Genomic DNA, 23,246 nt, shown 5'->3' with positions numbered 1-23,246 from the left:
CAGGACATTAGACACCTCTTCAGCTTTGGAAATCATTAACAGTAACGCTAAATTATTCATAAGCACATGTGTGTGTGTGTGTATTTGTTTATGTACGTGTGCATGTATGCATCTGAGTATGTGTTTCCATGGAAGTGTTTGTGTGTGTGTTTTAATAATATGTGTATTTGTCTGTGTGGAGGGGTGTATATATATATATATATATATATATGTGTGTGTGTGTGTGTGTGTGTGTGTTTATGTATGCATGTGTTCTTATCTACAACCAAAGCTAACTTGGGATTCCTTGTCTGCAAGCAGGAATGGTGTAATCTTTGTGGCAGCTGATTTTGCCGTTCCATAATTATCATTTTCCATGGTTTTTGTATGAAAATCTAAAATGGTGTTGACATATATATACACATACATACACATTTATATATATATATATAGATATATACACACACATTTACATTTCATATAAATAATATGTGTGTGTACAGACATGCAATTATACACAAACACGTGTGTAAATGTATGTGCATATATATATACATATATAAAAGAAGAAAATGGAGGTTGGGAAATTAATAATTGTTTATTATTAACAGCAAATTGAGATGGTGATTAATTTGCTGTTAATAAAGAACAATTATTAATTTCCCCATCTCCATTTTCTTCTTTTATATGAATATATGTTTTTTTTTTGTATGTTTACCTATTATTTTAAGGAAATTAATTCCCCCCGAAAAAGACCTAAGGATTGAACCAGTGTTTCCTAGGATGAAACCATCCCTCCATTAGGTTAACACGACCTCTAATCAAAGTCGGTGACACGTAAAAGCACCAACTGATTGTGGCCATTTGCCAACCTGCTCTGGCCCCTGTGCCGGTGGCACATAAAAAACACCCACTACATTCTCAGAGTGGTTGGCGTTAGGAAGGGCATCCAGCCGTAGAAACTCTACCAGATCAGACGGGAGCCTGGTGTAGCCTCCTGGGTTCCCAGACCCTGGTCGAACCGTCCAACCCATGCTAGCATGGAAATCGGACGTTAAATGATGATGATGATGATTCAGCAGGTTTTCCTCGACTTCTATCTCTTAAATCCACTTCCTGGACTTTGCTTGACCTAAGGCTATAATAAAAGATGCCATTTGCCCAGTGAGTGGAACTGATCCTGAAATTGCATGGCTGGCAAATGAAATTCTTTACCACTAAGCCATACCTGATATGATGTCTGTGTGTGTGTATATATAAATGTATCATCATCATTTAACATCTGCTTTCCATGCTGGCATGGGTTGGATGGTTTGACTGAAGTTGGTAAGCCAGAGAGCTGCACCAGATTCCAGTCTGATTTGGCTTGGTTTCTATGGCTGCTTGCCCTTCCTAACGCCATCCACTCCAAGAGTGCAATGAGTGCCTTTTACATGTCAACAGCACTGGCCACAGCTGCAACTTCACTTGGCTTGAATCACCAAAGGTCTCAATCACTTTGTCCCCGTGAGACCCCACTTTCAAAGATCATGCTGCACCACCTCGTCCGATCTCTTCCTGAGTCTACCTCTTCCACAGGCTCCCACCACAGTTAGAAATCAGCATTTCTTTATGCAGCAGCCCTCATCCATACACATCACTAGACCATGTGTGTGTGTGTGTGTATATATATATATATATATATCATTGTTTAGCGTCCACTTTCCATGCTGGCATGGGTTGGACGGTGCAACTGGGGTCTGGGAAACCAGGAGACTGCACCAGGCTCCAGTCTTATCTGGCAATGTTTCTACAGCTGGATGTCCTTCCTAACGCCAACCACTCCATGAGTGTAGTGGGTGCTTTTTACGTGCCACCGGCACAGGTGCCAGGGGAGTCTGGCTGTGGCCACGATCGGTTGGTGCTTTTAACGTGCCACCGGCACGGAAGCCAGTCAAGGCGGTACTGGCATCGGTCACGCTCGGATGGTGCTTTTTTACGTGCCACCGGCACAGAAGCCAGTCGAGGCGGCGCTGGCATCGGCCACGTTCAGATGGTGCTTTTTATATATATATATATTACAGTAACATTCGTCCTAAACCAGGACTGCCATGTTATGTTGGCAAACAATCTTTACTGCAAAGTACTGTTGCTGAATATCTCTCGAGAGATTTACCAATAGTAATTTCCTGTAAAAGAACTCAGAACTTTTTATTTTGTTATTTATATATCTGAAGAGACCCAGAATGGGCCAAAACGTGTTGTACTAAATTAAATCTTTTATTCCATCTATTTTATTAATACTATATATATATATATATACACACACACACATGAGGGTGTGCTGAAAAGTTTCTGGCTTTAAGGGTATTGCAAAAGGCCCTGGTTGGAGGCCCAACTTTTTGAGTTCTTTTACAGGGTTTAACCCTTTCGTTATTGTATTTATTTTGAGATGCTCTGTATTTCTTTCAATTACTTTAAATACAACAAAGAATTTATTAAAATAACTTAGTTATCATTAAGCTAGTATTAGGAACATAAATTGTGACTAAGGTTTGGTGGAAGATTTTAATTCAAAACTTATGAAAACAAGACATTTGTATTAAAGAGCCAGAGCTGGTTTCAGCCGGGTTGGTAATGAAAGGGTTAAAAGAAACTGGAGGACTTCTGCAATAAGTGTATGAATCTGAGAGGGGAATCATCATCATCGTTTAACGTCCGTTCTCCATGCTAGCATCGGTTGGACGGTTTGACCAGGGTCTGGGAAGCCAGGAGGCTGCACCAGGCTCCAGTCTGATCTGGCAGTGTTTCTACAGCTGGATGCTCTTCCTAACGCCAACCACTCCAGGAATATGTTGAGTAAAATCATAATTCAGTGATCCTCCTATATTTTCTTTCACCCAAAGCCAGGAACTGTGTGTGTATGTGTGTGCATATTCATGACAAGTGCTCCAGCATGACTGCACATGATGTAATGATGTATCACCTCCCTCTGTACCTGAATATTTTACTTACTGCAGTGTCTGCCTGAGGATTGCCTTTAAGGAGAAAACCTTTGAGTAATGAGGTATAAAATATCTCCAACTAAAACACACACACACACACACACACACACACACGCATGCACGCACACTTGCAACATTGAATGAAGTCTGAAGGTTAACGGCATCACTAACCATTCATCCAATTATCTTCCAGCAACCGTTCCTCTGAGGAAAGGGATTCATCTAACAAGCTAAAGATAGCACCAGCCGTGCACTCGTCGTAGTAAATCTGTTTGTGTAAACCACATCAGGAGCCGTTCCTCTGCCAAAACTGCTATCTTTCCCTTAATCTTTCTTACCTAATTCCAGAAACTTCTAAAGATTCTTGTTTTGGGTTAAAAAACAAAATAACAAAATTAAAGAACGTGAAAAAAAAAAAAAATAAATAAATAAAGGAAAATCTTTTTAAACATTCCGAAAATCTTTACAAGGTTTTTGTTAAATCCCCTGGCTTGTAGGTAAGTGGGGGCAAACACTCTCTAATCTCTCTCTCTCCCTCTCTGATAAAGAACTGATAATAATGCCAAACAGCAGCCAGTTCTGTTATCTCAGGGTTGTTTTCACAGAGAGAAAAAAACAACAAAAAAAAAAACAACAGAATCCAACAACATAAAAGACCTGAGTTCTTCGCTTTCAGGATGAGGTGGAATCAGTGAAGGTTTTGTTGCAGAGATACAACAACAACAACAACAACAGCAACAATCTCAAAATGCAAATCTGGGATATTATTTTTCTTTGCTTGTTATCTAAATAAATACACCGAGGTGGGGTGGGGGGAGGGGTAGAATGAGAATTAGTTTTATATAAAAGGCGGGTTGGTGGGGGAACAGGGTGTCGGCTGGGATAGAAGGGGAAAGAGTTGCAGGCTGAGGTGGGGGGGGGCGGTTATGCCCATATGTAAAAAAGCACAGAGGAAGAATCATTATAATAACACAAACATATATAGGCGTGCACACACGCACACACACACGCACACACGCACACACATGCATGGATACAAGTATTAGATCCTGAGTAATCCCAATCAGGATAATCCAAAAGAACGGTTTTGGCATCCGTGTCAGTTTGATGAAAATACAGGATAAATACAGGTAAAAGACAAACGTCTAAATTTCAAAAACAAAGTTGAATGTGTGTGTGTGTGTGTGTGTGTGTAGATAAATGTGTGTGTATAGATATATAAATGCGTGCGTGTGTGTGTGTGTATATATATATATATATATATATATATATATACATTTAGTTGTTTTGGTGATTTGGCGGTGGCCATGCTGGACCACTGGCTTTAGTCAAACAAATCAAACGCCAGGACTTATTCTTTGTAAGACTAGTACTTATTCTATCAGTCTTTTTTGCTGAACCGCTAAGTTACAGGGGATGGAAACACACTGACATCGGTTGTCAAGCAATGTAGGGGGGACAAACACAAACATATACATATCTTTCTCTCTCACTCTCCCCCTCTCTCTATATATATATATATCTATATATGTATCATCATTATCATTTAACATCTGTTTTCTGTGCTAGCACGGGTTGGACGGTTAGACCGGGGTCTGGGAAGCCAGGAGGCTGCACCAGGCTCCAGTCTGATCTGGCAATGTTTCTATAGCTAGATGCCTTTCCTAATGCCTACCACTTCATGAGTGTAGTGGGTGCTTTTTACATCAGGCTTCTTTCAGTTTCCATCTACCAAATCCAATCACAAGGTTTTAGTCAAGCCGAGGCTGTAATGGAAGATTCTTACCCAAGGTGCCATGCAGTGGGACTGAACCTGGAACCATGTGGTTGGGAAGCAAGCTACTTACCACACAGCCACGCCTGTGCCTATATATATCTATATATATGTATGAATGTTTTTATGTTCAGTTTTAATAAAAACAATTTTATGGTAATCTGATGGGTTACTCTGTACTTTTGTTGAGTACAAATTTATTATTCTTAAACAAAAATGTTTTTGATAGTGACTTCGAAATTTCAGCCAGTTTCAAGAACGGCTCAGCCAGCCAAATCTTCAAAGTCACTATCAATAAATATTTTGTTTAAGAATAAAAAAAATATATATACGTAAGGGGTTGTTGAAAAGCTCCTGGCTTTGGATGAAAGAAAATAGAAGAGGATCAGTTAATTATGATTTTATTCAACATATTCCCCTCTCAGATCCATGCACTTATTGCAGTAGTTCTTCAATTTTTCTAAGCCCTGTCAAAGAGTTCAGAAGGTAGGCCCCCCAATCAGGCCTTAAAGCCAGGGACTTTTCAGCAACCCTTCTTATAGCAAGATATATGTATATATATATATATAATATATATATATATATATATATATATATATATATATATATATATATATAATATATATATATATAAGTTCAGTATAATTTAGATTCAGATGAATATGGTACTTAAGTTAAAGGCACCAGAATTTAGTATGGTATTATCCATATAATTTAAAATAAAGTGATTAAAATCAAAATAAGCAACAAGGATATCCAGAGGTAATGCAGTATGGTTGTTTCAAGCAACTCCATTTAATTGAAAAATGCAATTATTACATCAATTTGGAACAGTTGATGTTGTTGATAAAACATGTTCTTTGTCTATCTATTTATCTTCTTTGCGATTTTGGATAAAAAGAAAATTATACAAATGAGTCCTTGGAATTCAACTAAATTCTATATTTTTGTGCAGCTGAAGATTGCTCTACATTTCAAATTGATGTAATGATTGCATTGTTCAATTAAATGGAGTTGCATGAAACAATCGTACTGCATTACCTCTGGATATCCTTGTTGCTTATTTTGATTATACATAGATATATGATTATACATAGATATATGATTATATATAGATATATGATTATATATAGATAGGTAGATTGATAAAGATGTATGTAGATACGAGTGTGTGTGTGTGTGTGCACATCATCATCCTTGTTGTTCATCATCTGTTTTCCATGCTGGCATGGGTTGGACACATTATCGGGCTCTGATGAGTGAGAGTCTTAAATTTTGTCCATATTTCTACAGCTGGATGCTCCACCAGACACCTGCCATTTTAGGGATCGGATTGGCAGCAGGGACTTTTTTTCTTTTTCCTTTTTTTATTTTTCTTCTTTATCTCCCTGACACTAGTTAAGTCACCTTGCAACTTACAAGATTAAGGGCCTAAAAGAGCTTCTGTAAGTGAGGGAAATAGAAGAGAGGGTGTGTAATGCAGTGCGGGGGTGGTGGTGCAGTAATGAAGCGGTGGGGGGGTGATTGGTTGTGAGGATGGTGGTGGGGGGGGGAATAACAGAGTAGACATTGTTGGGGAAGAAGACAGGAAAGGGATTAGTGTCAGGGGTGAGTGAGGAGGGGAGGGACAGAGTAGTAAGGGTGATCAAGTGGGTTGTTTAGGGGGAGGTGGGCCAGGGCTGGCCTACATTACAAGAACAAGAGATATGAAAGAAACACATGGTGGGTGGGGGTGGCAAGGATCTGGATGTGTGTGTGTGTGTGTAAATGCTTGTAGACCTGAATAAAAATTTTGGTAATGAAGTGTGTATCTTTAGAATATAGTGAACCAAAGAAGCCTTTGTGGAGCCATTCAATCTGCCAGACATAGCAACCAAATTCTTTTAAATCACATACGACCATCTTGCAAAAGGAAGAGTTACATTGTGTTGTGTAGCTTTATATTTATGGGGGGGAAAAAAATAATAATTTCCCAAAAAACAGGAATTTCAGAATAATCATCCATCCCCCCCACACACACACCCTAAATTTTAATTCGTTTTTGGAAATTACTTTGTTCCTATTTCTTAAAACAAAACATTGGAAATTAAAGAATCCTGGGGAAAAAGTACGGAAAAAAAATGTAACCTGTTTCTCGTCTTTTCTCCTGTTTCGTGTTTGTTGCACAAACATGAGACACGAGAGTTTAGATTAAATTTTCAGTCATTCATCATCATCACCATCATCATTGTCATCAGCTGCAGCATTTAACATCCGTTTTCCAGGCTGGGTTGGATGGTTTGACTGGAACTGCACCAGGCTCCGTTTCTTCTATTCAGGCTCAATTTCTACTGCTGGATACCATTCCTAGTGCCAACCACTCCAAAGAGTGTAATTGGTGCCTTTTTACATGGCAGCAAGTCTTACATAATTTTATATCCTTCTCTACGTTGGATATACAGATTTCATGAAGCAGGGACACAAACAACTGTCTTCACACGACAGACTTCAAATTACTCCAATAAACACAAACTCTCAATGACTTCCATGAACTCTCCATGACTCCTACAACTTCTCCATCTCAACCAATATGCTACCCTTTATTTATATGTGTGTGTGTGTGTGTGTATGGCTGTGTGTGTGTATATGTGTGTATGTATATAGATATGTGTGTGTGTGCGTATGTATTTGTTTTGAAGTGGAATTCCTTCAAATTATTCAACCTGGGAGATTTATTATAAGATTACCGAAGGTATTCCAATAACATTTGAAATTAAAGTAATTAATTTAAGAAGTCTAAAAATACTTGAGTATGTATGTATATATATATATATATACATACACACACACACACACACATATACTAGAGTGTTCCTCATCATCATATGATGGGGGACCTTTGGACTTATATTTTCGACACTGAGTTATCATCAGCAAATATGGCATTCATTCAATAATAATTATTCAACTTTTATGAAATTTCTTGGTGATTCTGTAAAATTATGAATATTGATTTTCGAAAGTAAAATATTTATTGCCTTCACAAAAAGTAAATAAAACCTATTCATCATTTATAAGTTTGCAATAAATATGTGTTGCTTTTTTTCTTTTTTTTCTAGATTTTATCAACATAATCACAATCTACTCCATCGAAAATCTATCTTTGCAAAATCTCTTTCTCTCTCTCTATCTATCATTCTCTCTCTCTATCTATCTTTCTCTCTCTCTCTCTGTCTATCTTTCTATCTATCTATCATTCTCTATCTCTCTGTCTATCTTTCTCGCTCTCTCTCTCTGTCTATCTTTCTATCTATCTATCTGTCTCTCTCTCTATACACACACACACAATGTAAAGCGTGACTGCAGAAATTAACCAACCAACCAACATATGGCCTGTTATTAAACACACACACACACACACACATCATGCTAGCATAGAATACAAGTGTTAAATGCAAACACATAAGCACATATATGGAGATGCATTTTTGTCATCATCACCACCATCATCACCACCACCACCACCATCATCATCATCACCACCACCACCACCACCATCATCACCACCACTACCACCACCATCATCATCACCACCACCACCATCATCACCACCACTACCACCATCATCATCATCATCACCACCACCACCACCATCATCATCACCACCACCACCACCACCACCATCATCACCACCACTACCACCATCATCATCACCACCACCACCATCATCATCATCACCACCATCATCATCACCACCACTACCACCACCATCATCATCATCACCACCACCACCACCATCATCACCACCACTACCACCATCATCATCATCACCACCACCACCACCATCATCATCACCACCACCACCACCATCATCATCACACCACTACCACCACCATCATCATCATCACCACCACCACCACCACCACCATCATCATCACCACCACTACCACCACCATCATCATCATCACCACCACCATCATCATCACCACCACCACCACCACCACACCACCACCACCATCATCACCACCATCATCACCACCACTACCACCACCATCATCATCATCACCACCACCACCATCATCATCACCACCATCACCACCACTACCACCATCATCATCATCACCACCACCACCACCACCATCATCACCCCACTACCACCATCATCATCACCACCACCACCACCACCACAATCACCACTACCACCATTATCTGTTTTGCCATCACTTCTAGAGCTGGATGCCCTTCCTAATGTGTGTGCATAAACATTTCCTTCCATTCTTAACAATCCTCTCGTGTTAAACCGCCCCCCCCCCCATCGGTGCCGTTTTGCGACACATTCTATGATTCCACATGTTCGGGGCTTGTGTGTTGTTCTCTCTTAGTGAACTCTCTTCAGTTTTTTTCTATCATCTAAAATTGTTGACCCTTCAAGATGGATTTTAAGTTTGGGGACCAAAATGAAGTCTGCAGGGGTAACATGGCAGTGAGAGGTGTGTGTGTGCTTCGATAGAGACTTATGCACGATTAGGGGGCCATTGTTATGATATATAGTGTCTGCTTTAGGTTTATCTTTTAGGCATCCAGTGTGGGGAGATGTGTAGTCTGCTGGTTAGAGCATCATTTCTCAATCAGGATTCCCTGGAACCCTAGGGTTCCACGAGAGAGAGTGAGATAAGCTAATGCTAATCTCATGATCATAACACACACACACACACACACACACACATATATATATATATATATATATATATATATACAAAGTGAGATAGGGGTTATGAGTGTAACCCACTATGGGATATCATTTATCCAATATACTGCCAGTGAAGTACCCAAAAAGGCTAATACATAAATGCTTACAATTGCAATGCAATTAGTTCATTTATTGTATTAGATGGGCGAAGGTAAAATGTTTTACCTTAAATTCATAATACAAAATAAGAAAATGGAGGAATAGATTCCTTTCAATCATCAACTTATAGATAATACCAATTATATATATATATATATATCTATTATATAAAATCCGTTCTGTCTGTCTGTGTGTCTTCTAGGATCTTGGACATCCTCCATCCGATTGCGCTCAAATTTGATTTGTAGATCCCGACGGTATCAGGACATATATAAGTCTTGAAAAAATTACAAAAATCGACTAAGATGTGACACAAATTTTGTTGCAACGTGATGTATCTTCGTTCTTTTCAAATCGTGTGGCACCAACTTTTACCAATGCTTAATTCCTCAGAAACTTTCACAATGTGGTTGTTGTCTGCTGCCATGGAAGGCTATCCATCTTCGGTCAATATTCTTCTCAGTTTGAAATACTGGAATCACTCGTGGCATTCTGCAAGACACCAACAATCCATTCCAGTGGCCTCTTGTAACATTGGGAAATCTTTGCAGAACTCTTTTGCTAGTTTAACCTTTCAGATTCTTCAGACTGCTCTGTCAAATGTAATTCTTATTTACATTGCTTTGAATTAATCCTGGAGATTTCAATGATGGGATTGTTTATTTTTAGGATGACATTGTAGGGTTGGTATGAGAGGTCAGATCTGTCCAGTCTGATATAAAACAGAATACTTGCTCCAGCTGGGGCCAGTTTAAATGCTAAAGGGTCAAAGCAGAAACGGTTCGATGGGGAAGTTGACGGTGATGGTGGTATGATAATGATGCGGTTTGAGGCATATATATGCTAGCATGGGTTGGACGATTTTGACTGAGGGCTAATGAACCAGACGGCCGCACCAGGCTCCAATCTTGATCTGGCAGAGTTTCTACAGCTGGATGCCCTTCCTAATGCCAGTCAGGCGATACTGGCAATGACCTCGCTCGAATCTTTTTACACATGTCACCGGCACAGGTGCCAGTAAGGAGACGTTGGTAACAATCATGCTCAAATGGTGCCCTTTTACGACGTTGGTAATGATCATGCTCAAATGGTGCCCTTTTACGTGCCACTGGCATGGAGCCAGTTAGCTGCTCTGGCAACGATCACGCTCGGATGGTGCTCTTGGCACCCTACTAGCACGGCCACAAGTGCCAATAAGGGGCCGCTGGTAATGATCACACTCGAATGCCACTGGCACGGAAGCCGGTTAGCCGCTCTGTCAACGATCACCCTTGTATGGTGCTCTCTGCACCCCGCTAGCACGGATGCCAGTCATCGAATTTGATTTTGACGACGACAGTAATTATTGATGTGATGCTGATGCTTGTTGTGAAGATGCTGGAGTGATTATGGTGTTGATGATGGTTGCCTTTGTTGGGATGATGACATTGGAGGTGGTTGTGGTTGTGGTGGTCATGGTGATTGGTGATGGAGGTTATAATGTGCCGTTCTTCTGATGAAATGTTTTGTCTCTTCATTGCAGATTGAACCAACCAAGCGCTGTGCTCGCAGTCTGGCGCAGATGATGTACTGCCAGCGCTGTAACCAAGTTCCTCACAAGAAACCCTGCACAAACTATTGTATGAAAACCATTGAAGCATGTCAGCCTTATCACAAACAGTTCAACGATGTGTGGAATGCTTATATACGTAAGGCTTCGCTCTCCTCACCAGTTTCCTTTTTTTTTATGTTTAACAGGACAACTTCTATGTGGTTGTGCAGCATGCCTGCAATAGCAGCTAAATCTGCCTTGAATCACCTCCAGTATTTAAGGAAGGAACAACATATTAGATAATGTAGTCCTAGTTACACTTTGGCTGAGTAAAAGAGGTGGTCATGGTTGGGTTGCTTTTGATTATATTCCAGTCTAGTCACATAAATCTAATATTGTTTCAGCACAGAACTTATTATTGAAGAAACAAGGTCAGTCAACCCCAGAATACCACTGGTATTTATGGTGACAGATTCCATCAGGATTTGAACACGTGACCAGTAGATGACACTAAACACTGTGATATATGAAAATATTGTGCTTGTTGATGTTGTTGTTTAGCCCCGAGTCAGTTCTGATCCAGCAGACCTATGATCAGAGATATTCCATCTAGTCATCTTGTCTTTTATCCAACCACAGTGTATCTAGGACTGCAACATCTCATGTTCTTTATTGTCGTTTTGCCCCAGGTCTGACCTGATCCAACAGAGCTATGATTAAAGACATGCCACCTATGACCATCATGTCTTATGTCAGGATTACATAATGGATTACATTCTAGGATTACATCATGCAGTGTACCCCCCTTTTTTTATATGCCGCAGAACATTAAAGAAAGATAGGAAAATATTAGATTTATAAGCCCTAAAATTCACTCCATACTTGCCCACGGGTATAAGACGTAGTGGTTAAGAGTGCAGGCTACTAACCGAGTCTGGCAGGGTTTTTACGGCTGGATGCCTTTCCTGACACCAACCATTCCACAGAGTGGTCTAAGTGTGCCTTTTACATGGCACCAGCACAATGTATATGTATGTGAGTGATCCTTCAAGTTTATGGAACATGTATAGAGGAAAACTCGTGAGTGACAGTAGAGTGAAAGTACAGCTTTGAACAAACATACTCTATTACATGTATTGAGTACTCCTTTATCAGTGCATCCAAATGTAACATCTTGTGTTATATCAGACTACTAGGAAATATATAAATTTACAAACTTATCCAACCAAACCAAACCAGGGAATAATAAAGGGAATGTTGTAATTATGTTATTTTTTTGTCACTTAATGATAGGCAAATAATTAAATTTTATGTTAGTTTAGTTTCCATAGCAACAAATTGTATTGATTTTGAATTATTAATAACACTTTAACTGGTTCTACTTCGTTAATCAAATCTCATTAACATGTTTCATATAATTATTTGAAGTTTCCACATATTAATTCTCATCATGATAATAACTATGATATTAATTTCTGACATAGCCACAAGGGGTACATGGATCCCAGTTCATGACTGGTACTTTATTATACCAACCCCAGGAAGAGGAAAGACAAAACTTGAACTTGGCAGGAATTGAACTGAGAACATGAAAAGACATAAGTATGCTTTACACGGCACTTATACCATTGGACTGCCATTCCATCACACCTTTATACCACCAGGCTACCAATCCTGATATCCACTGCACTTAATAATAATAATAATAATAAGTTTTTATTTTTAACTACCCACAAGGGGCTAAACACAGAGGGGACAAACAAGGACAGACAAACGGATTAAGTCGATTACATTGACCCCAGTGCGTAACTGGTACTTAATTTATCAACCCCGAAAGGATGAAAGGCAAAGTCGAACTCGGCGGAATTTGAACCCAGAACGTAACCACAGACGAAATACCGATAATCATTTCGCCGTGCTAACGTTTCTGCCAGCTTGCCGCCTTTAATAATAATAATAATTAATATTAATTTTTAACTTAGTCCTACAGCTAGGAATGGTAGAATTGATTATACCAATTGCCATACTTGACTGATGCCAATTTTTCCTGGTTCCAAAGATAAAAACGTGAAGTTGGATTTGTCTGAATTTGAACTCAGAACCTAACAGTATTTGGCTAAATATTGCAAGGCCTTTGGTCCTGCCCTCCACCAATTCTACCACCTCACTTGCATTTGTTACTCTGCTTCCCACACCAGTCCTTGCTTCTCCATTATTTACAATTGTTTAGAAAAGTATTTTATTACCGAGAAGCAATGAGATTTGAAACCACATCACAGATGTTTCTTCTCATCCAGGCCATGCTGGAGCACTATGGAAGATTACATTGACCCTCCCAACATTATTTTAGGTTGAAAGGCAAAATTGATAAATAATTCATGTAAAGGATAGAGACTTCCTTCGGTCAAAAATGACCATGGGATTGCACCTAGAAAGTTCCCCTCTGAGGCACAAGTCTGGGCAAGGTTGTTTTATGGAAGACCAGCAGTTGCCCATGTGTACCAGCTTACCCTGTTCACACCACCAATGTTATCCAAGGGAAAGGCAAAGGGGCCGATACAGCTTGGCACCAGTGATGTCACAACTCATTCCTACAGCTGAGTGAACTGGAGCAATGTGAAGAATAAAGTGTCTTGCTCATATAATTAATATATTACTGTTAAAATCCCAGTAGGCGGAGCCATGTCCATTGCCTCAAATAGATTTTTGGTAGATGGAGCCACACCCATAGTCTCTGGATACTTCCCAGGAGATGTAGCCACACCCATCATCTCTGGATACTTGGCAGGAGATATAACCACACCTGTAGACCCAGGAGGCTACCAGGAAACATGTAGGGCAGTTATTTAAAAATAGCAGCATTAGTGCCAAGCAGTGATTAGAAATAAATGAACTTAGGGTTAATTAAAATATGTTTGTGACATATTTTAATTGCTAAAGCAGTTACTTTAGAGAAAAAATTCTTTCTTATGCTAAAAAGATGTAAAAACACAGCATTTGCCCAGTGCTTCCCTCTAGCGGATTCTCAGACTCTTCAACTTTCAGAGGGAAATACTGAAGAGATCCCTTTTTATGTTTGTATTTCCAAACCGGCATGGGGTTGGATCATTGACCTTCATCCAGATTTTCTTGCTAACCTTAACAACACAAAACAACCAAATTTAGTGATACTGTCTGTCTTGTTTCTAAGATCTGTTTCCATATTTGGAATTTTCCTGTAATTCCGTGGATCGCTTGCTTAAGTGAATTAGGTTGTCAGCACAGGCATCCAGTTTTGAACTGCTCTGTTATCATCAGGAGACCCTTAATAAACAGGGAGTGGCTGAAGACTGGACCCTAATGGACACTTGCCCCTACTCTAAATTTCTCATTGAACCTGTTAATTATCCTCTCACCTCTGCACACATCTCACTGCCATTCCCCAGCACATGGCTTCCTTAGGAACCACCAGGCTCCTGAGAGCAGACCCCTATCAAAGCTCTTCCCTTTGTCAATGAATGCCACGTTTAGGGACTTCTTTGCTAAGAACTTCTGTCGTCGTTTCACTCGGAAGCAGGCACCGGTGGTTCCTCACCCTGACACCAACTTCAGCTGCATCCCATTCAAACTAAGTCTCTGTCAGTTGTTCTTGAAGTCTTTTCTGTTCTAACGAATCCTTTAATTAAATCTCGTTATGTTGTGCAGATGCCCTGGAGAAGATAACGCAGCAACTGAATGGACCTTTCAACATAGAATCTGTTATTGATCCCATCAATGTTAAAATATCAGATGCCATCATGTCTTTCCAGAACAAAGCAGCTGCAGTCACAGAACAAGTAAGTATGACTCTGTTAATTCTTTTAGACACTGGAATGGTCTCTGGGGTACTTCGGTTATACCTTAACCCCTTACCCAACAATTATTTTGAAAATAAATGTATTTTTTCAGACATATTTTTTAATTGTTTTATTTTACTATGTTTTGGCGAGTCTATCTTTTGACTAGTTAACTCGCCAGAGATAGAAAAAAACGATTTTGGTCAAAACGCATATATTCGTTTCTGCCGGGTAAGGGGTTAATTACTGGAATGGCTTTTTCTGGAGTATTATGTTTCATCTCCGATGAGATGAATGGGATGGTTTCCTGAGTATTGGAATTGTACTCTAAATGGTATACTGTACTCTAATTGCTATATTTGCCTATTCTTTAGAGGATCGTCTGTCCCCACTTGGTGTGTTATGTAATCCCTTCTGGAATTGGTCGGAAGAGATTTTTGCCTCTTGTTTGTTGCTGACTTTTGGAAGGTTTTTGATTAATTTTGTGTATGTGGCCCCATTGCAGAGTATCGAACCAGGAGTTCCAATCCTCCTGTTCCTGTATCTGATCAACCTCTCTTCTTAAAAGAACAGGAACACATGGTAAGCCTTCCTGCCGTAATTCTAATTCTTCCCAGACAAAACTAACCCGACAGCCGGAGTCTTGTGTTTCCATGGTCATGACTGAATGGCTAAGAAGGTCGTGCCACAAACAGATGGTCTTTGGTTCAATTCCTCTGCATGCCGTCTTGGGTAAGTGTCTGATGTCACCTGCTCAGGTTGTCCTGTACCTTTTGAGTGAAACTGAGCTGGTGGAAACTATGTGGAATCCCATCAGATGGATGATAGCAATAATATAAAGGTCTAGTCTTATCATGTGATGTGTTTTGCTGATTCTTCTGGAGAACTACATTAAAGAAACACGTTTGGTATACTCAGCCAGTTTCACACCAATTCAACATATCTTGTCAAATGAGATCCAGTTTACATTTTTATGTTGAATTTTAAATTTTGTTGATGTTATTTCGCCGTAATGGCCAAGTTTCAATCTCACAAGTCCTTTTCATCCCTTGTCACATTTGTGGGACACAGAAGTTGATGAGGTGAAAGCTGTCTTATCTGAGTTCAAATCCTAGTAAGCCTGGATCTTGCCTCCCTAATATGAGAGAGCTCTTATTTAGCAAATGTATGATAGATCACTTTGGCCAAAAACTTTGCTCGTATCACACCATAAAAGGAAAAAAAACGCACAAGACATAATAATTGTAGATTCCTCCAAAATGACTTGGAGGATTATGGCCGGAATGTCTGTGGTCATTGGTGTCTGCTTAATTAGGATTAACTGGGGTTAAAGACCAATGCTATCACTCTGCACAACCATGTTATACCACTACTCTATCGTATCTATTTCTTTACTACCCACAAGGGGCTAAACACAGAGGGGACAAACAAGGACAGACAAAGGGATTAAGTCGATTATATCGACCCCAGTGCGTAACTGGTACTTACTTAATCGACCCCAAAAGGATGAAAGGCAAAGTCGACCTCGGCGGAATTTGAACTCAGAACGTAGCGGCAGATGAAATACCGCTAAGCATTTCGTCCGGCGTGCTAACGGTTCTGCCAGCTCGCCACCTACTCTATCGTATCACTGTACTACAATACACACACACACACACACACACACACACCACCACCACCACAATATGTCAAGACTGTGTGAATTTAATACAATTTTATTCTGTGATTCTGTAAAACGGTTTTGTGCTAAAAACAACAAAGCAAACCATTATTGGCAGAATCTGTTGAAAGAATCAGAAACTGTGTCTTGAGGTACTCATCTCTAGATCTTCACATTCCGAGTTCAAATCCACCTCAATATTCACTTTGCCTTTCATTCCTCTGGGCTTGATAAAATGAAGCATTACTCAAGTGCTGGGTTCACTGATGTCAATTAACCCCCTAATCCTTATTCCTAATCAGAAACCATGATTATTATCACCATCATTATTATTATTATTATGGTTGGTGTTAGGAAGGGCATCCAGCTGTAGAAACATTGCCAGATAAGACCGGAGCCTGGGGCAGCCTTCTGGCTTCCCAGATCCCCGATCGAACCGTCCAACCCATGCTAGCATGGAGAACGAACGTTAAACGATGATGATGATGATGATGAGAGAGCAGTTCATGCCATCAAAGTGACACTTGGGGTACAAATATACAAAGCCCAGTATATCCATCATGACTACCTGTCTGATAAGGGTACACCAGGCACATGCATCACAACCATATGTGTGTGACATGGTGATCTCAAGATAATGCATGGCCTTGCAGGTGGGGCCCAGTTAGAATTTCCTTCAGGTTGAGTAGTCCATCCCACTCAAAATGTCCCTGAATAAGGGTTGTTTAAGGATGTTGAACAAATCACCCATGTTTCCAAAGGTGAATTATTCAAATCCCAAAGAATCCTTCTCAACACATGGCTATGATGCTCCCCCACTACTTCTGCTCGTGATCAGAGATGCCCATATCGTCAGCCACTAAGGGACATGCTCAACTGGTTAAGGTCAAACAACTGACAAGCAAATCTGTGGTATTGAGCAGAATATTTGCTGTAGCCCATCTTTTATACCAAGACAAAACAATGTACAAGATGACACTTCCAATCAATTAAGATCAGAAGCCATGAGAGCCACTGTCCGGTACTGCATCAGGGCATTATTATTATTATTATTATTATTATTATTATTATTATTATTATTATTATTTATTGTTGTTGTTAACATGTGACTTAATTGTGTATATTCTTCCTAGGCTTCTGCCAAATGTGGCCACCCATCCTCACGAGTTCCAAGACATGCAGACAATATGGTACATGAAAAGTTCGTTTATGAATGGCCCTCAAAGAAGAACCTTAAACGGCCAATCACAGCTGCTGGAACGAGTCTCGACCGGCTTGTACGGGACATTACTGACAAAGTCAAAATAGCCTACGACTTCTGGATAAATGTCCCTTATTTTGTATGCAAAGAATCTCTGTCTTCAAGAGGTGCTCCAGTCAGTAAATATCAGGTGACGTTAGGTAACCTGTCCTCGGTCACAGCCATGACACCTAACGAAGAAAATTGTTGGTCTGCAAATGGAAAAGACAGGTAATTTTATTTATTATACATCTATCTATCTCTCCATCTATGTATCTATCATGCATCTCTCTCTCTTTATATATACATATATATACATAGAGGGAAACCGCTATGTGGACACCCTTTTGCTAGAAATAGATCCGCTATGGTCTTACCACTAAGAAATTTTCTCAAGAAAATCTTGGATCTATTTCTAGTATAAGGGTGTCCACATAGTGGTTTCATTCTAATATGTATGTAATACAATTTTACTGAACCTTTTTTTTTTTAATGCTATACACATATATATATACATATATATATATATATGTCTGCGATGAGTTGAGAAGTGGTGATGAGTGACAATTTTATAAGTTATAGCTTATAAGCAAATTGCTGTATATTGACTAAAAAAATAGTCTAATAGTAGATTATTTTCTTTGGTCAATACACGGTGACCACTTATAAACTGTAAGCTGATATTTATTATTATTATTTATGCACAAGACTGGCTGCGTGATAAGTAGCTTGCTTACCAGCCACATGGTTCCAAGTTCAGTCCCAGTGTAGCACCTTGGGCAAGTGTCCTCTACTATAGCCTCGGGCTGACTAAAGCCTTGTGAGTGGATTTGGTTGACAGAAACTGAAAGAAGCCTGGACCCATCTTTTTTTGCCTGTCCTAATTGTGGTTTCTCTTGTCTGCCTTTGTATCATCTCTCTCTCTCTCTCCGAATGTTTTTGTTGTCCTCTATTGTGTTTTTGTTCCATTTTTATATTTATATATATACTAGCAGTGTTGCTCGGGTTTGTTTCGACCCTTCAGAATTGGAATTTTTAAAAAGTAAAAATTTTGCATTATGTAGCTTGTTGTTCTCTTGAAGTGAACATTTTTCTGGTTGAAATACACCGAAAAATGGCGACACAGCAGTCAAAAAATCGTAAAAAAATAGGGATTTTCATAGAAAAAAAAGCACCTTTTTGATGAAAATAATTTTTGGTGTTAACGTGGTCCGGTTTGAATTTTTTCTTCTACGGAATGAAGAGCAAGCCTTCTTCTATCATACTCTCAATTTTGGTCAACTTGCGCTGGAGGGTCTCGGAGGAGATAGTGTTAGTTGAAGGCTACCAAACCTGCCACACACAGACAACTTCAGCTTTATATTTATAGAGAGAGATATAAATGTGTGTGTGTGTGTGCATCTGTGTTTGTCCTCCCAATGTGGCTTGACAACCAATGCTGGTCTGTTTACGTCCCCGTAACATTAGCAGTTCGGCAAAACAGACCAATAGAATAAGTACTGAAACAAATAAAAGAATGTCGTGTCTTTTATATTTAAACAGAGTGGTCATGTTTGGACCAACTTTGATTCGTAACTTTACTCGATCAGAGCCGAGCTGATATCAGACAAGTTTCTGATGTCTTTTGTTATGTTTTGCTTTAAAAACTGCATGAACATCACAACATCATTTGTATTTTATTAAACTGTTTGTGTTTACATGTCTAGTAATTGTTCTTGTGGTCTTGTTGCCGTTAGTGATTGGTCTGTGATGCTGAAGGACGAAACGGATCTGTCGGAAGACTCGGATCCCGAATTGAAGCAAATGAAGACCGTGATTTCATATCAGATGACGCAGCTGAGGAGTATAACGATGAAGCTGGAGGACGCATACAACGGGGAGGACGTGGAGTCTTTGATAAACGGTGAGTGGGGGAGAGGGAGGAGTGTTGAGTGTTTGGTGAATGTAAGGGGGGAGGGAAGTGTGGAGTGAAAGTAGGGGGAAGGGAGGTGTTGAGTGAAGTGGGAAGAGGAAGCTTTGAGTGAAAGTGGGAGGTGTTGAGTGAAGGTAATGGGAGGGAAGTGTTGGGTGAAAGTGGGAGTAGAGAGGTATTGAGTGAAGGTGGGGTAGAGAGATGTTGAGTGAAGGTGGGGGAGGGAGATGCTGAGTGAAGGTAAGAGGAGTGAGATGCTGAGTGAAGTGGGAAGAGGAGGCTTTGAGTGAAAGTGGGAGGTGTTGAGTGAAGGTAATGGGAGGGAAGTGTTGAGTAAACGTAGGAAGAGGAGGCTTTGAGTGAAGGTGGGGTAAATGAGGTGTTGAGTGAAAGTAGAGGAAAGGAAGTTTTGAGTGAAGGTAGGGAAAGGAGATGTTGAGTGAAGGTGGGAGATGGAAGTGTTGGGTGAAAGTGGGAGTAGAGAGGTATTGAGTGAAGGTGGGGTAGAGAGATGTTGAGTGAAGGTTTATGGTTGGAATTAATAAAGGTGATTTATTTTGGGGAAATTAAAGGTTAAAACTTAAACATTGCTTTGTCCAGTTGTTGATGGGTAGGGGACAGGGGCAATATATCATTGGAAAACGGGTGGTGAGGGAGTAATGACTGTGCTGATGATTTAGGGGAATGTGGACCCTTAGGTATCCATTGATGCATGGTTGTTGTGGATAAGGGGTTCATAAAAAGGTTGTCTACAGGTGATGGGTGTCAGTAATATATGACCACAGAAGCTTGTTCTTCATTGGGGTCTAACTTAAAAGATTGAGAGCAGAAAATGTTTAAGGCCCTCGTATTTAGGGTTAAATTATGGGATCAATGGTTTAAAAGTGGATCTTCCTGTGGTCACATTATTGGTTTTTAATTGCTAGGTGACCATCATTCTGAGCAGTGTGTAACTGTTGACCATTGGTCTCAGGCCAATGTCTCTCTATCATGCATGGGCCACCTTTTTTGAGAAGTGGACCTTAGGAGACAGGAAGCATCACCAGGTAACCCACACATCTGAAAAAAAAAAAGTTCAGTGGAATTTTTCTTTTAGGTATGCCATTCAGAAAATCCTGTGGGTTTCTGTTTGCCCACGATTGTGCAATATAGTGGTCTTCTTCGAAATAGCAGCAAGGTTTCCTTTTAATCTAAACACACAATCTTGAGAAAGAAGACCTTAAGTAATGTCGTCTTAATGGACCCCTAATGAGACAAAATGGCTGTGGTTAGAATGCCTTGATTTGGGGTTTGACTTGGTTAAACAACAACAACACTTCATGGTTAAGTGACTGCAAAGGTGAGAGCTGTGCCACAGTTAGGGGCCACTGATTTTAGGACTTGTAGTAATTATCACACTCACTTCATTCACTGGTCATTTGCTTGCCAACCACCAGTCTGCTTTGGCATGGTTTCTACAGCTGGGTGCTTTTACGTGCCACTACAAGGGTTCCTTTTACATGGCACCGCACGGGCACCTTTTCATGGCACCACAAGGGCTCTTTGTGCATACCACCGTATGGGTGTTTTTTCACGGCACCACAAGGGCTCTTTTTACATGGCACCACACGAGCGCTTTTGCATGGCACCACAAGGGCTCTTTGTACATGGCACCACAAGGGCTCTTTTTACATGGCACCACACAAGTTCTTTTCATGTGACACTGCACAGGCTCTTTTTATGTGGAACCACAAGGGCTCTTAAACGTGTTCCTAAATCATTACACCCCCACTCCTACCCCTCCAAGCTTCACACTATCTCCTCCCACCGTCACTCAACCTAACCATCTTTCTTTTTCTTCTCTCTTCTCCTTGCAGACATCTACGGCAGTGGGGACAGCAGTGGTTACGATGACCTCAGTGGATCGGGCAGTGGTGATCATGAGGACGATTCCATCACGTACAAGGAAAACAATGAACACCAATCAAACACTGACGGCTACTACTTTGCATCCACTACTCCGCGTACCAAATCTTTCAGACCTGCGCCTGACGATCGGTCATCGGCCAGAGCGCCGCACTGGTCAGTGGCCGTACTCAGCCTAGTATTCACCTCTCAACTATTATACACTCATTTGTTTTTTTAAGAACTCCCATGAATATATAAATATATATACACACACACATATAAACATAGATATACTTTTATACATGTGTATATATATATGTATACATACATATATATATATATATATATATATATGTGCATACATTCATTTATACATATATGTATATGTGTGTGTGTATGTATATATATATATATATATATATACACACACATATAAACATAGATATACTTCTATACATGTGTGTATATATGTATACATACATATATATATATTATATATATATATATATATATACACACACATATAAACATAGATATACTTCTATACATGTGTGTATATATGTATACATACATATATATATATATATGTGCATACATATATATATCTGTGCATACATTCATTTATACATATATGTATATGCGTGTGTATGTATATATATATATACACACACACGTACGCACGCACACACACACACACACACTCTTTCATATGCAAGTACATACGTGTACACACATCACAAATGTACTCACACACACACACACGTGCGCGCACACACGGTGACTGAGTGTGGTGCTGTGTTACGGAGTTGCTAAAACTGGGGGATGGGGGGAACTAGGGGGAGGGTGGTATGTTGTTGATTAGGTCGGGTTGTGTGGGGGTGTGGGGGGGAGTAAGGAATTACGAGGTAGGACCGAGTGGGGTGGGGCAGCAGAGTGGTGGCCGGGGATTTTACGGATCGGATCGTAGCAGTTGTACCTCTTGCTTCTACCAGATCCCCTCCCCCCCCCACCTTCCTAGCAATTCTGCCATGGTGAGCTTAAGGTCAGAGGTGAGGGGGGAGGGGTAGCATGTGACTGGTGAACCAAGGGTGATTGGGACGTTGGGGCCCTGCCCTAGAGAAGGGGGAAAAGTGAGTGGGGGGGGGAAGAGATGAAAAGAAAAAACTTATTTTCTTAAAATTGCCAAAAAATTTTTTAAATCACAGATCAACAACACCCACCAATAATAATTATAATAATTAATAATAATAATAATAACAATAATATAATAATAATGACAGTGAAATTTATTAAGATATTAATTAATCAAAAACAATGAAAATTATGAAAAAGTAAAAAAAACTTACCCAAATTAACCAATGTGACCCTTTGACCTTTGACCTTATTATTTTATTTCTTTATTGTTTTTGTTTATATTTTCTTTTGTTGTTTATTATTTCAAAGAAGACAAAAATGGTAAATTGTCCAAATTCTTGTAGATTGGCATCGTCTCTTTTTTTTTATGTTCTGAATTCAAAATCTCAGCAATGGCTTTGCTTTGCCTTTTCATTCTTCCAAAGGAGATCAACTGAAGCGGCGTACCAGTAATATACTGGGGGCCAAAAAAGAAAAAAGATCATTTCAATCGATTCTACCC

The 23,246-nt window shown here is 39.8% G+C and overlaps 1 protein-coding gene across 1 annotated transcript in view; it reads left to right on the top strand.

Annotated features, from left to right (window-relative positions):
* LOC115222053 (glypican-6) overlaps positions 1-21,879 on the top strand; it is a 46,906-nt gene extending 25,027 nt beyond the window's left edge. The window contains exons 3-7 of the mRNA XM_029792157.2: positions 11,088-11,253; positions 14,781-14,911; positions 17,705-18,042; positions 19,548-19,714; positions 21,580-21,879. Of these exons, the coding sequence (XP_029648017.2) occupies positions 11,088-11,253; positions 14,781-14,911; positions 17,705-18,042; positions 19,548-19,714; positions 21,580-21,848 (1,071 nt within the window). The 3' untranslated portion in view covers positions 21,849-21,879. The remainder of the gene's footprint in view (positions 1-11,087; positions 11,254-14,780; positions 14,912-17,704; positions 18,043-19,547; positions 19,715-21,579) is intronic.
* Positions 21,880-23,246: the final 1,367 nt, after the last annotated feature.

Source organism: Octopus sinensis, linkage group LG19 (assembly GCF_006345805.1).
Source record: "Octopus sinensis linkage group LG19, ASM634580v1, whole genome shotgun sequence".
Classification (NCBI taxonomy): Eukaryota; Metazoa; Mollusca; class Cephalopoda; order Octopoda; family Octopodidae; genus Octopus; species Octopus sinensis.
This window is presented reverse-complemented; position numbering and strand designations above follow the sequence as displayed.